The sequence below is a fragment of the Peromyscus maniculatus genome, chromosome 12, assembly GCF_049852395.1.
Source record: "Peromyscus maniculatus bairdii isolate BWxNUB_F1_BW_parent chromosome 12, HU_Pman_BW_mat_3.1, whole genome shotgun sequence".
NCBI classification, from domain to species: domain Eukaryota; kingdom Metazoa; phylum Chordata; class Mammalia; order Rodentia; family Cricetidae; genus Peromyscus; species Peromyscus maniculatus.
The window spans coordinates 83,323,085-83,337,926 of record NC_134863.1 but is presented as its reverse complement, the minus strand read 5'-3'; the positions used below and the strand labels follow the sequence as shown (position 1 = coordinate 83,337,926).

General features: G+C 48.5%; 1 protein-coding gene across 8 annotated transcripts in view; it reads right to left on the bottom strand.

The window, feature by feature from the left end:
• The window catches only part of Dop1b (DOP1 leucine zipper like protein B), a 119,296-nt gene that overhangs the window by 87,704 nt on the left and 16,750 nt on the right, over positions 1-14,842 (bottom strand). For all 8 annotated transcript variants that reach the window (XR_013043883.1, XR_013043884.1, XR_013043885.1 and 5 more), the window contains 2 exons: positions 4,708-4,889; positions 3,871-4,041 (listed from right to left, as the gene is read on the bottom strand). Coding sequence is in view for 3 of the 8 variants with exons in the window: in XM_042259573.2 (XP_042115507.1) it covers positions 3,871-4,041; positions 4,708-4,889 (353 nt within the window). In the remaining 5 variants the exon portion in view is untranslated. The remainder of the gene's footprint in view (positions 1-3,870; positions 4,042-4,707; positions 4,890-14,842) is intronic.

Sequence of the window (14,842 nt, the reverse complement as noted above, 5' to 3'; positions counted from 1 at the left end):
GAAACCTTGTCTCAAACAAACAAACAAACAAACAAACAAACACACACCCCAAACCAAAACAAAAGCTAAAGAGATGGCTCAGTGGTTAAGAGCACTGACTGCTATTCTAGAGGACCCGGGTTCAGTCCCCAGCAACCACATGGTGGCTCACAACTGTCTGTAACTCCAGTTCTAGGGGACAGGACACCCTCACACAGACATCTATGCAGGCAAAATATCAATGCACATTAAAACAACAACAACAAAAACAAAAAAAACACAAATAAAAAAGGTCACAAAGAATAACTCTGACACAACTATACTCTGGAAACGCAAAACAACTAGGGTGAAACACTAGGAAACTTTCTATCATGACAGAATGACGCAAATTGCCTCTGTGGTTAGGATCTAAAAATCAGTGTGCAGTTTATAATACAGAACCCTAAACTTTTCTTCAAAGCCCACTGACAGTGATCATCAGCACCATAACCGCTCCAGCCCACGGTATCTCCATTCTCCCCGGCTGCTGCTACCCCGTCCCTCCTGCAGACACAAGCGCCATCAGGTGACAGCGACCTTTACAGAGTGTGAAGTAAGTGGGTAGCCTGCCTAGGGATGGTACCACAGCCCTGGCACCACACAACCCCGGCTCTGACAGACCGGAGGCTTGGTGTCGCTGGACCACACAGCTCGGTGTGATCCTTTGAACAGGCAACACAAATAAATGTGCACGAATATCGTCAGGTATTCACATCAGCATTTCTCACCACCCTGCGGTCCCAGTTATGGGACATAGAGGCCAGGGAGCAGCTCCCAGGAGCCTTGGGATTTAAGACCTGTCGGGGAAACATAGCAAAACCCACTCTCAAAAGCCAAAACAGATAAATCAGAGTGTCTTAACCTAACACTGCAGACTTGGGGCTGGCGCTCTGTCCCAGGAGAGCTTACGAACCCAGGTTGCCTGTGGCCCTGTAGGCCTCTGCCAGCTACCCACCAGCAGCCAACCCTCCCCCAACCTCCCACCAGAAAGTTCCAGGTCCTGCCGAGCACAGCAGTATCACTCTGCAGATGAAGAGCCTGACTGCGTTGTTGTTGACACAGGGTCTCACTATGTAGTTGGGGCTACCTTCAAACTCAGGGTGATCCTCCTGCCTCTGCCTCCTGAACAATGGGATTAAGTGTATGTACCCAAGAGCCACTGACTTAACCGGTCATTTCTAGTTAAGCTGTGTCTCTTTTTCTTTTCTTTCTTTTTTCCTTCCCTGTGGATTTCTGAGGCAGGGTGGAAGCTGATCTGGGAGATGCTATGTATCCTGGCTGGCTCTGCCTCGGCCCCTCGGGGGCTGGGATCCCATTGTAGGTTACTATGCCTGCCTCTAGCTTTCACTTTCTCACAGCCATCAAGGCAACCCCTCCCCCTTCTCCTAGAATGGAATCTGGTGAGGTAATCTCATTTTCTTAGTGCAGCAAAGCACAGGCGTGTGGCTTTGGTACCTTCAAAGGGCTCTGGAATAGGTAATATGCCAGCCTCCAGAGGTCAGGAGCCAGAACGGTGACACTGTCACACACGGGCCAAGAGTCCCGTTTGTTTGCATGCACTGAGAACTGCAAACGGGAAGTTTCCACCTGCGTGAAAGCAGTGCGTTACTTCATCCGCACAGCTGGGTCTAGCCCAGCCCTTCCCAACGCCTCCCAACACTGACACTGTGACCCTGGTCCCTCCTCTTCCTGTCTAGGCATGAGAATTATGTGCTGGGGTATTTCGCTCTCTTCCTAAGGGCTCAGGAGTCCAGCTCTTTCTCAGATTAAAACAGAAACAGCCGAAAACATCTTCTACTGCCAGCTCGCTCACTGTGCCTGTAAACACTCAGGCATCACATCAACCTTGACCAGCGTCTGCCTTGGAAGCTGGTCACCACATCTGGGCGTGGCGGACAGTCTTCGTTTCCAGTGACAGCTAAATCTACTCAGTGATCCACACAGCTACCCAGCTCTTGGTTCAATGTCAAGAAATCACAACGTTGGGGGGGGGGGAATGCCAATATTAAACAACACTATCAACTGTTCAAACAAAGTCTCATTCCTCCACCAAAAGAGCAAACAAAACTCCAACTTTCAACATGTTGCTAGTGTGAGTAACACAGATTTGAAAAACCTTTGGGGAATTAAGTAATGTGTCCACCTGTTAGAGAATGTAAAAACTGGGTTGGGGATTTAGCTCAGTGGTAGAGCGCTTGCCTAGCAAGCACAAGGCCCTGGGTTCAATCCTCAGCTCCAAGAAAAAAAAAAAAAGAGACTGTAAAAACTCAAATATGCACATACTAACACACACACACACACACACACACACACACACACACACACACACACACCTGTTGTCAGAACATGAACGCACCAGAACTTGCAAGATGTCAGGTAATGTCCACCCTGCTACCTCCAGTGTCACCATGACTACTGAGTCCACACCCTCCCAGGCCTCACCCTGTGTGCTGGCCACCATGGGTGCAAGGAGACAGATTCTTCCTCCAGAGGTGTGACCATCATGGCGGGCTCTCCGCTGGGGAAATCAGGCCTGAGCTGTGAAAGCCTCAAGCAGTCCACACTAACCCTCCAGTTAGGCTCCTCCGATCCAAGTCGAGATGCCAACGAACTGCAGCCTGGGCCACCGTCACGGGCTACCATGCTCCACGCTACTCCGTTCCAGGTTTTCTGGAGCTCACGGGAACACCCCAAGTATGGCTGGGATTCACTTCCTGAGTCTACAAGGGGCCCCAGGCACCGCCCCAGTGCATGCCAGGGTGATGTGGCTGAGGCCTGGGAACAGCATGGCAAGAGGAGCCCGGTGCCAGCACGTGGGGTGTGCACAGGCTCAGTCAGCAGCCACCACAGACGGGCCGGAACAGGGGCCTATCGCAGGAGCTAACCATTGCACCATCTCAGCACGGTCAACGTGGACAGCAATTCTTTATGACGCTTGGAAGGGAATTTAGAGAGGGCTTTGTGCACATGCAATGTTTTACACGCCACAAACTTTCTCCGGCTTCGGAGCGTCACCAGAACCCTGTGAGAAACTTAAGAGCTTTAAGCACTTCTTCAGGTCCTGCTGAAAGCCGTGAAGAGATTCCGCTCTGGGCAGCACGTGCCTATGATCCTAGCACTTGGGAGGTAGGGAACTGAGGCAGGAGGATTGCAGTTAGATACCAGTTGGGGCTACATAATGTAGCAAAACCTTGGTGTCAAAAAAATAAGAAAAAAGAAGAAGAGGGGAGGGGACCCTGCTCTGCACACTACTGATTATCTAAGTCCTGCCTGTTGAAGAACCTGGCTTTGCCTTATTATTTAGAAACTGAAAGGGCAGTTCTGGAATCTGAACCACGTGGATTCTACTCCCAGTCTGTTGCTCCCTGTGGCGGCGGCACTGAGAACCCTGCTCATCTCCCCTCCCCCACCTGTGAATGGAGGTGCCCATCAGGGGATGCGTCCTCCACCAGAGGAAGCGGGCATGTGCATCTGTGTGTGTCTTCCCTCCACAGACTGTGACAACGAGGACAACTCCCTAACGGACAGGATATAATGGGTGCCCTGCACGAGAACCTCCCTTGACAACCAGGACTCTTCTCAAGGTCAGGGTCTAATATCTTCTCTCCAGCCTTTGACGTCCCCTCTAGTAAAGAGCTTCTTGGGAGCGTGCGGACTCTGCTAAGTGGTGAGCAGAGAACTGTGAGCCAATCCTGCCTTCTCTGTACCTTCCAGCCCCATCGTGTGCGCGTGCGCATGTGCGTGTGCGTGTGTGTGTGTGTGTGTGTGTGTGTGTGTGCGTGTTGTTCTGCAGTGGGAGATCCCAGACCCGGCACAGGTAAAGCCAGCACCCCAGACATGCGGCCCACCGACCTGTCATAGATCTCGGAGCCCTCTTCCAGGCCGGGCAGCAGGCCCACGAGGAAGGCCTGGAGACTGGGCAGGAGCAGCTTCTGCAGCGGGAGGAAGTACTTCTCGTACAGGCCGAGCAGCACGGGCCGCACGGACATGGCGGCGTAGGCCAGCAGGGGAAACAGGCCGCAGCTTTGAGGAAGAGAAGAAGGGCAGGTGAGCGCAGTCGGACACCTTGTCACAGATCCCAGGGGGCAGCTGCGGACGGGAGGGTCGGGGTTTGCTTTCCTTTCCTTTCAGTCGCTGGGGACGGGGACGAAACCCAGGGCCTTGCCCAGGCAAAGGCCGAGCTCCACCCTAGGCCCAGAAGGGAACTGTAAGGAGCAAGCAGAGCCATTTAACTGGTGACAGATGCATGTGTGACACGAGATGGTCACATGACACCGTGAAGTCAAAAGCAGGCCACCAAGCTATATGCACATTCCGTTCCGTACACATACCATGGAGCCTGGATGCAGGTCGTTCTGAAGGTGACCCGTCTCCTGGTCATGGCTGCATGACCAGATACTGTGTGGTTTTTCTCCCCTATGCACATTTTGCTTGTCATTTTCCTTTAAAAATTTTTTTTGAGGTGGGATTGCATGTAGCTAAGAGTGACCTTGGACTGCTCTTCCTGCCCTCACCTCCCAAGTGCTGGAATTAGGAGCGTGCACCATGACACCTGGCCTGTCAGTGCCGGAGGCAGGCGCCCTACCCGCTGAGTGACACCCCAGCCCTTGCTTGTCCTTTTCCGCCTGTGAGCTGGAGCACTCTTGCCCTGGGGATGACAGTCAGTCCTGCAGCGGGAAGCGGCTGTACCTGTACAAGAACAAGTCCTTGGCCAGCCATTTGGTCCCCACAATCTTAAAGATGATCTCGTAGGTCTCGAGGGCTTTGAGGTGCACACCACTGGGCAGGGCGGGATGCAGACACTGCGCCAGCCTCTTGCTGATGAGGAGTCTTCGCGGCAGCAGGGAGTACTTGAGGTTGCTCTGCAGGGCCTGCGAGACCAGAAAGAGAGGTGAGAGGACAGCTGTGCCATCTCCAGAGGGAGGCAGCTCTGGGGAGGCCGGAACACAGCATGGGCTGAGAGACAGACGTACGGACTGTGTGTGGAGGCGCCACGGAGACTCACAGGCCAGGCCAGTGCTGATAGGGAGGCAGACACCAAGCTTGGTGAGACAGACAAGGGCTGGATGCACCTCCATCCCAGGAGGCCAGCAGCCCCACAGAAACGAAGGAGGACACTGGGCTGTAACCAGCACAGACAACTCTGTCTCCCTACGAGAGTCTGCTATGTGCATGGGAGCCCTGGCTGTTTGCTTAGGGAGAAGGGGTCCATCACTCTGCAGCTCAGCGACCTAACCATGCAGTTTTGGGTGGAGCTCATACATGGGGCGGGGGGGGGGGGGGGGGGGGGCGGAACTTCTGGCATCTCTACCAATTAGGGATTGTGCTGAGAACATCTGAATCCCACAGGAAGAACACATTGCAACCCCACTGAGATGGGCACAACAGTGTCCCCAAGCAAGTGGACACAGAACCCAGGACAAGGGTTTCTCATACAGTAGCTTCCAGAGCCGGGGATACAGCTCACAGCTAGGGTATTTGCTTGATGTGTGCAAGGCCCTGCATACTGAAAGCGAACAAGGAAACCTGCTTTTCCTAGCATCGAGGAGCAGAGGCAGGGTGCCATGGCTGGGAGATTTCAATTCCATCTGACGCTGCGGTCTATCAACCCACACCTCAGGTGATGTGCACACACATATCTGTATTGAGAGCACACGGGGTGAACTCCAGGTTTCCTGAGAGCCCCTCAAAGGCCTCCAGAGCATGGCTGGGGTCTGCTCGGCCTACCTCATTTCCACTTTCTTTTTCTTCATGTGTGTATGTATTTGCGCATGTGTGGAGGTCAAAGGTCAACACTGGGTGTTTTCCGCAATCATTTTCTACCTTTAGAAAATGACTTATTTAGTGTGTGGAGAGGGCACGTCCTACAGTGAGGGTGTGGCAGTCACAAGACAACTTGTGGGAAGTAGGTCTCTTCTTCCACCACGTGGGTTCCAGGGATGTCAAACTCGGGCTGCCAGCCCTCCGCCTCACTTCCTGAGATGGAGCTCTCACTGAACCCGGAGCTTGCGAACTCACCGGGCCGGCTGGCCAGCCTGCCCCTGGGGTCGCCCATGTCCACCTCCCTGGCACCGGGTTTACATGTGTGTACTGCTGCACCCGCTTCTTTACATGGGTTTCGGAGACTGACCCTAGGCCCTCAGGTTCGCACTGCAAGCCTTCACCAACAGACCCACCTCAGCATCCTGTTCCCTCACTTCCTAACGGCCTGCTCCACATCTGGTCACGACACGGAGCAGTCCTTGCTTCCTGCCTCCACTTGGCAGCGCCTCACCTGAACACCCCCCATCCACCTTGCTCACTCTTCCCCACGTGTGACTCGGCTCAGGCCCCCTCCCAGGGAGGCAGCAGGGTCCCCAGACAGGGCACTTCCTGCCCACAACTCTGGGCAAGGACCATCTCATCCTCTCTGCAGTCCTCAGCATCCCGGCAGACACCAAGCAGGTGGCCTGGGACCCTTGCTGCACCAGCCATGCCCCAGCCCCGGGTCAGGACGCTGGCCCTGGGCCATGTGCCCTGGGAGCCATGACAGTTTCTACTTATAAACAGAGACTGCTTCTACCTCTAAAACAGCCCGGGTTAGGTGGGAGGTGAAGGGAAGAAGAGAAGGAAAATATTTTTCAGCACAAGTCTGTAATCTACATGAACTCTCAAATTTAATACAACTGCATCTTTAAGAAAAGTTAGATAAACTGGAGATTATCGAGACATATCTTTTTTTTTTCTTTGTTTGTTTTGTCTTTGTTTTTCGAGATAGGGTTTCACTGTCTAGCCTTGGCTGTCCTGGAACTCACTCTGTAGACTATCAAGAAGGATCTTAAAGGGCTGGAGCTAGGGCCCAGCTGGTAGAGTGTTTGCCTAGCATGCACGGGGTCCTGGGTTCAATCCCCAGCAATGTGTAAACCAGGCATGGTAACATACTCAGGAGATAGGACAGGAGATCAAGATAACCCTGGACTACACAGAGTTCAAGGCCAGTTCAAGACCAGCCTGGGATACATGAGATCCTATCTCCAGGGGGGAAAAGTATCTTAATGCATGACTTAAGAAGGGTCTGAAACTGTAAAAGGAAGAGGATTCCAGCAAAATAAACTATGTGTCTATGTAAAAACAGAAAAGAACTGAGGTGGCCACTTCAGTCACAAGCTGTGACATAGGCCGGGAACCACAGACGGACAAAGGAGAGAGCAAACAGATGTGGGCATGGAGCAGGAAACAGCACATTTTATGTGGGACTTTTCAAACACACAGAAGAACAGGCGGAAAAGCCAGGTGGCTGTCACCCTGCTTGGCAGATCAACTGCTGGCCAGTCCTAAAGACGCGCACTTAGATGTTCTCTGGGACTAGCGGCCGACTGGACAGCTGTGACTCCTCAGGGCAGGAGCTGTCCTCACTGTCTCCCTGTTCCTGACAACATGGTTCCTCTGGTCAAGGCCACACCACGTCTCAGGTGTGTTCAGTGCGTTCCAAGGACTGCTGTTGTCTGATTTCACCCAGGGGCTCCGCACCAATGTGGGCAACTGGGATTCATGAGCATGTGCACAGAACAGGACAGCCATGTGATACATGAAAACCAATAAGGTCAACAGAACTGTTTGAGTCCTTTCTGGTATGGGCTCCAAAAGCCAACTTTATGGTGATATTTTATTTGTACTGAAATGTGATTTTATTTGTATGCTAATAAATAAAGTTGCCTGGGGGTCAGAGCTAACAGCAAGCCATAGCAGAAGCTGGGCGGTGGTGGTGCACGCCTTTAATCCCAGCACTTGGGAGGCAGAGCTAGGTAGATCTCTGTGTGGTCAAGAATACAGCCAGCATGGAGACACATGCCTTTAGTCTCAATACCAACCATAGAAGACCTGGAGGTCTATATAGATGGGCAGTGACGAGGAGGTCATGTGGTTGGGTTTACAACCGATGAGAAGGCAGAATAGAAAGTCTATAAAAAAGACACACAGGAAGTAGCTTTTGCTGAAGAGGACAGCAGCAGCAGTGAAGGGTAAGGTTTTTAGCTCTTAGCTATCGCTCTGACCTCTTGGGCTATCATCTCTGCATTGGCTTTGTGTTTCTTATTTAATGAGACGGTTCCATCTACACAACTTGAAGATCTTGAGGCACTCACTCCTGCCTTTAGGGCCCTGATCCATGGCTTGAGGAAGCCACTCCCAGCTTAGGCCCCTACACATCACCAGCTGAAAGAAGAAGCCACTGAGGAACCACTAGGATTTGGGGGCCTGTTTTGTTGCCAGCCTTCCCTATCTTGACTGATGTACCTCTTCTCATAGGTCCCCCTTATCTACAAGAATCTGAGACCCCCGTGGATGCCTGAGACCATACGACAGTACCAAGCTCTGTGTATATCATGTTTGCCTACACATACACCGTCCAGACAACAATCACCTGACAAATTAGGCTCCGTAAAAAGCTGACTACAAAGCCGGATGGTGCTGGCACACGCCTTTAATCCCAGCACTCGGAAGGCAAAGGCAGGAGGATCTCTGAGAGTTGAGGCTAGTCTGGTCTACAAAGCAAGTTCCAGGACAGCCTGAGCTACAAAAAGAAACCCTGTCTCAAAAATCAAACAGCTGACAGCAATGTAATAGCACCCTGTAAAAAAAAAAATAATGATAAAATGTCTTTGGTACTGTGCTCACACTTCTTGTGACGAGGTAATTAATAGGTTTTTCCACCGTAAGCCAGATCAAGTCAAACTGAACAGGTAGGTGTACGGAGCAAAGCAACTCTCAGGGGGGTTCACCTGTCTCAGAGAACGAGGCCAGAGAAGTCCTGTGCTTGAACTAAGGAAGGAGATTTTAAAGACTGTAGGCCCGAGGGGTGATGACGTGTCCGCCACAAGCTGGGTGTGTGCCCAGGTATGGTCAAAAGCCGAGCACTTAGGTGGGGACTTGGCAGCTGGCATCATCAGGGGAAGAAGTTCCAATAGTCATCAAGAATTCAGAACTGGGCTTTTTGGTACCTTTCCTTTGTTGGAAACTCTCTGAGAGGGCCAGATTGGGAGAGAGAGAGAGAGAGAGAGAGAGAGAGAGAGAGAGAGAGAGAGAGAGAGAGAGAGAGAGAGAGATGGGGGGGGGATGGAGCTTTCTAGACCGTGCGGGGAGAGCCAGAGGCTCCAACTCAACAGTAACAGAGGCCTGTATGGTGAATGAAGACATGACCCAGGCACAGTGAGTCAGGGTAAGGGTCACTCCAACATGGCACCGTGACATCCCCACGGCCGACAAGCTGGACAAAGGACAGGCATCCTGAAGATACTTAACATCATCAAACTGTATACGTGAAAGGGTGAGGGTGGGTTCAGGCTGTGCCTGCCTCCTGCCTCGGCTACTCTGTGGGCTGATGTGGGAGGGCTGCTGGAGCCAGAAGCTTGAGGCTCTGAAGACGACAGCCTGTACGACACAGCAGGACACTCTGTCTCAGAAGGATTGAAGTGTTAACTTTTATATTATGTCACAGCGATTTTAAAACGGAAAGGTTCTGTACTTCAACCTCTTGCCAGCTGGGATTTTGGAAACAGGGTCTTGCTGTGTAGTGTGGAGCTGGTCTCAAACACAAAGCAGTTCTCTGGCCTCAGTTTCCCAAGGCTTTGAAAACAGCCTGAGTGACAGAGCAGCACTCTCAAGGAAAGAAAGTTAGAACGGAGACTTCTATTCTGTGTATATGTTACAATTTAAAAAGGAAGAGACCCCATGTCTCACAGCAACAGAGGAGTTGTGGGCTAAGAGCCAGCTTTACAGTTATTTTGTTGTTGTTGTTTGTTTGTTTGTTTTTTTGAGACAGGGTTTCTCTGTGTGGCTCTGCACCTTTCCTGGAACTCACTCTGTAGACCAGGCTGGCCTCAAACTCACAGAGATCTGCCTGGCTCTGCCTCCCGAGTGCTGGGATTAAAGGCGTGGGTCACCACCACCACCACCACCGCCTGGCTTACAGTTTTTTTTTTTTTAAGAGAAAGCCAAGAGGTCAGAGCTCAGAGCTAAAATCTCACCCTTCCTCTTGCGGTGTCCCAGCTTCCCGAAAGAGAGCTATTTCTTGTGTGTACGTCTTTTCATAGTATTTTTTTCTGCCCTCTCATTGGTTGTAAACCCAAACACGTGACTGCCTCGTCACTGTCTGAATGTACAGCCCCCTAGGTCTTAAAGGCATATGTCTCCAATCCTGGCTGTATCCCTGAACACACAGAGATCTATGGGATTAAAGGCATGCGCCACCACCACCACACTCTGTCTATGGCTCTAATAGCTCTGACCCCCGGGCAACTTTATTTATTAACATACAATCAAAGTCACATTTCAGTACAAATAGAATACCACCACAATGCTAAGCATGTGCCACCGTGCTTACCTAGCCATCGCCACTCTCTGCCAGTAACATGCCTCAATGCCCACCCGCCCATGTGTCTGACATCATGACCTGTGAAACCTGGCTGAAAAAATGAAGTATTTGGGTATTAAAAAGGAAGCCCTAGCCACAGAGTTAACTCTCAGGCTATCTTCCTACCTCCCATGCAGCAGGATGAGGCAATACCCTGCCTGCACGTCCCGTCTTAGAGACTTTCCCCCACACTAACTCAGGGTTATTCATGAAGAGCTAGCCTCTTTTCCTAGTCCTTATCCCCTGTCCTCATCCCTCACACATGCTGGCATCCCGGCCCAGGTGGGAAGGGCCATCCACTGTGCTGCTGTTTCCAGCCCCTGTAAGAATGCTGCTGTGGAATAGACTTCTTCTCAGTGAGGAGGCCTTAGAAATACTCCCAGAGCAGGTCAGAGTGGTGTAGAATGTTCCTTTGCACCGTGTGAATATATTCCGTTTAGTCTAATAAGGAAGCTGCTTGGCCAACAGCTGGGCAGGATAAGCTTGGGGGAGAGCCAAACAGAGAATGCTGGGAAGAAGGGCAGAGTCAGAGGAGTTGCCAGGAGGCATAGAAAGAAGCAAGATGGGCGTGCTGTACAGAGAAAAGGTACCAGGCCTCATGGCAAAGCAAAGATAAGAAATATGGGTTAACTTAAATGTAAGAGTTAGCTAGTAACAAGCCTGAGCTATTGGCCAAGAATTTATAATTTATATTAAGTCTCTGAGTGGCTATTAGTGCGAGGCTGCGGAGACACCTCTCTAGCCACTGTGGGAAAAACCCCGCCTACAAATGGCGCCCAAATATCCAGTACCTACATCCACATAAGACCTGAGAAAGCTTAAAAAAGGTTCTAAACACACAAAAATGGAGCCAAACGTGGTTTCCTAGTCTTGCGTCTCTCATGACAGCTGCAGTACAGAGACACATATCCTGGCAGCTGCTAGCATGCCAGGAGCTAAGCCGCATGGCGGGTTCCAGCAGTCTCTCACACTACAGAGGCATAGTTCTCCCAGCTGCTGCCTTCCGACCTGAGCTGCCAGCAGGAGCTCCGCCAACTCGCTGCACAGAAGGCTTGGGGTTTTGCTCATGCAGACAGAAAAGATTACAGATATGCAGTAAAGACAGATACAGGCAGAAAAAAAAAATCTCTAAATGAATTATGCTGTGTTTAAAAATGTACAAAGCTTGGGAGAGAAAAGAAAAAAGGTATAGACAGTCATAAAAAAGAAATACACAGTTTTAAAAATAATAAAGTCTTTAAAAAGGGAGTAAAGTTATATAAAAGAAAAAAAGCCATGTATAGATGGGAAATACAGAGAGTCTGGATCCTGTGTGTTATTGTGTTGTCTCTGAACTTTCTGGCTGCTAAGAGACACTGGATTATAAAAGCTGCTTGGTTAAACTAATCTATATATTTTTAAAATGTCTTGACTTCAAAATGAAAGTCAAAAGATATGTTACGTTGGGGAAGAAAATGAAAGGCTATGGATTTGTTCAAAGTTAAAGATGATCAGGTTTGATGGAGGAAGACCCCCTAAAAATCCTGACTACAGATATAAAGAAATATAGCTAGAAGAACTACAAGACACATGATGTGTACTTTAGCTGCTCAAACATAAAACAAAAAAAAATCATCTTTGGCTGACTTGTGTACAATACACAGTCTATATTTGTATTAAAACAGATACGTATGTTATCTTTAAAAGTTTGTGTATTTTCAGAACAAGGGGGACAGACACCAATAAAAATGGATGGCCCAGGTGATCCAGCATCCAAAACAGCTTCTAGGCTGCTGGCTGAGATGATCCAGCCTCACAGAATACTCCAGCCAAGACAGAACAATTATCCTGATTTTTCTCAAGGTTCCTCCAAAGATTCCAACACCCCCAAGCAACAGGAAGTAGTCTAGAGAGCAATGCCCATATTCCCAAAAGATGGAATATGGATGTTTCTTATCATTTAAGGAGTGTTGGTTACAAATTGTTATTGGTCTTAGTAAAAAAAAAAAAGACTAAACAAAAGCATTAAATTAACAAAATCTCTTTCTAAAGGAAAAAAGGGGGATACAATATAGACATGATGAGATAAAAGGTAGACTACTGAATCTACTTTAATCCAAAAAACAACCATTAATCTAAAAATATTTTAATTGATATAGATTTTGGTTTATTGACACAAATTTAGAGTTAATTTTATTATACTGTATGTATGTTTCTACTCTTGTTTAGGGTATTACATTTGTGCAGTTCATTTTAAAATGTAATATATAATTAAGAAATACAGATAAATAGTCATCTATAACAGTCAAACTTATAGTCATGTTAGGTATGTTTTCAAGGTCAAACACAGATATACTTAGATTGATAGATGCTCTTCAAACACTTCAAAGACCTACAGAATATGGCATTCAATATGTTTAATAACCTAGGGTTTTTCATGACAGTGAGATACATCTGCTCCTGGCAGCATCAGTCTACTTCAGAGAAGCTGATGGGCATCGAAGAAACTCCATATGGAGTTTTTCTTTCTTTCTTTCTTTCTTTCTTTCTTTCTTTCTTTCTTTCTTTCTTTCTTTCTTTCTTTCTTTCTTTCTTTCTTTCTTTCTTTCTTTCTTTCTTTCTTTCTTTCTGTCTCTCTCTCTCTCTCTCTCTCTCTCTCTCTCTCTCTCTCTCTCTCTCTCTTTCTTTTTTTTCTTGGTTTTTAGAGACAGGGTTTCTCTGTATAATTTTGGTGCCTGTCCTGAATCTTGCTCTGCAGACCAGGCTGGCCTTGAACTCACAGAGATTCTCCTGGCTCTGCCTCCCCAGTGCTGGGATTAAAGGCGTGTGCCACCACTGCCTGGCAGAATTTGTTTTCTTTATGGCAAAAGCTAGCCATGTGGGCAAAAAAAAACTGCCATTGCCTCAATTGCTGACAGTATACTGTCTAAACTGGACCAGCGGGACACAAAAAAGCAATGGCCAAATGCTGTGGGATGGTCTATATGTCAAATTACTCTGATTGGTCAATAAATAAAATACTGATTGGCCAGTGGCTAGGCAGGAAGTATAGGCGGGACTAACAGAGAGGAGAAAAGAAAGAACAGGAAGGCGGAGGGAGTCACTGCCAGCTGCCCCCATGACAAGCAGCATGTGAAGATGCCGGTAAGCCACGAGCCACGTGGCAAGGTATAGATTTATGGAAATGGATTAATTTAAGCTATAAGAACAGTTAGCAAGAAGCCTGCCATGGCCATATGGTGGGTAAGCAATATAAGTCTCTGTGTTTACTTGGTTGGGTCTGAGTGGCTGTGGGACTGGCGGGTGACAGAGATTTGTCCTGTGGGCAAGGCAGGAAAACTCTAGCTACAGCCAAACTTTGCCAAGACAAGGTAGGACAGTCCTTCAAAATTCCCTTCTTCTCAGAAATGTCTGTCAGATACACTAGGCCTATAGGCCAAAGTTGGATGCCCCAATGTTACAGAAGAACCTAGGGTGACTGTCCTGACAGTCAGATGTCCCTGTCGTTAGGTAACATTTAACTTTCTGGGGTCTTTGATGAAGCTGAAGACTAGACAGTCATAGATAAGGTTTTCCTTTGTTATGATAAAAGGTAAATTGGGTATAAAACTTTAGAGTCACAAAGATAAGATAACTAATAGAGTATTTTCTCTAAATATGCCAAATACAAATGGACTGCAGCCCCGGAGACACAGAGGAACTCCACCTACACAGTGGAGGTTTATTTTCAGGAAACTGGAAGCCCAGATTGGTTGGTCACAAGCCTAACACACACACACAGTTCATGACAAACAGTCTACAAATACAGAACAAACTCAGAGAAGCAGATGAGCTGGTAGGGAAATTAGTCAGGGTTTCAACATCATTTTCAGTCAGCTCCATGGAAAGGAAAACAATGATTAAACAGGAAAGTAAGCTTCCCTATTCATTTCACTCAGGAGCTATATAATCCTGAAAGAATTCCTGAAAGTACAATTAGGATATAATTACAACATTCTTGACCTCATTGCATCCACAGACGCAGCAGACTGACCTTAAAACAAACTACCAAGAGCCGTAGGCGTAATGTCCCTAAGTAGTTCTGCTCAGTATGCAGAAGCCCTGGGTTGGATCCCTAGTCCCAAAATAAATAAATAAATAAATAAATAAATAAATAAATAAATAAATAAATAAATAAATAAATAATAAAACAAGAATAAAATGTAAGTTTGAGAAAAAGGGCTGATTACAGCCTAGTTTCATGACTAGAAACCAAGAAAGACCTATATTCCCCCCCAGGGTTCCTCTGCACCTCGCTTTGGTTCCTTCTGACATAACACAGTCGGACAGCACGATCTTCTCCAGGACGCAACGATCTGAAACTGTGGACCATGCACTTAAAAAGGCATAAAATAGCCAGGCGGTGGCGGCGGCACACGCCTTTAATCCCAGCACTCAGGAGGCAGAGGCAGGTGG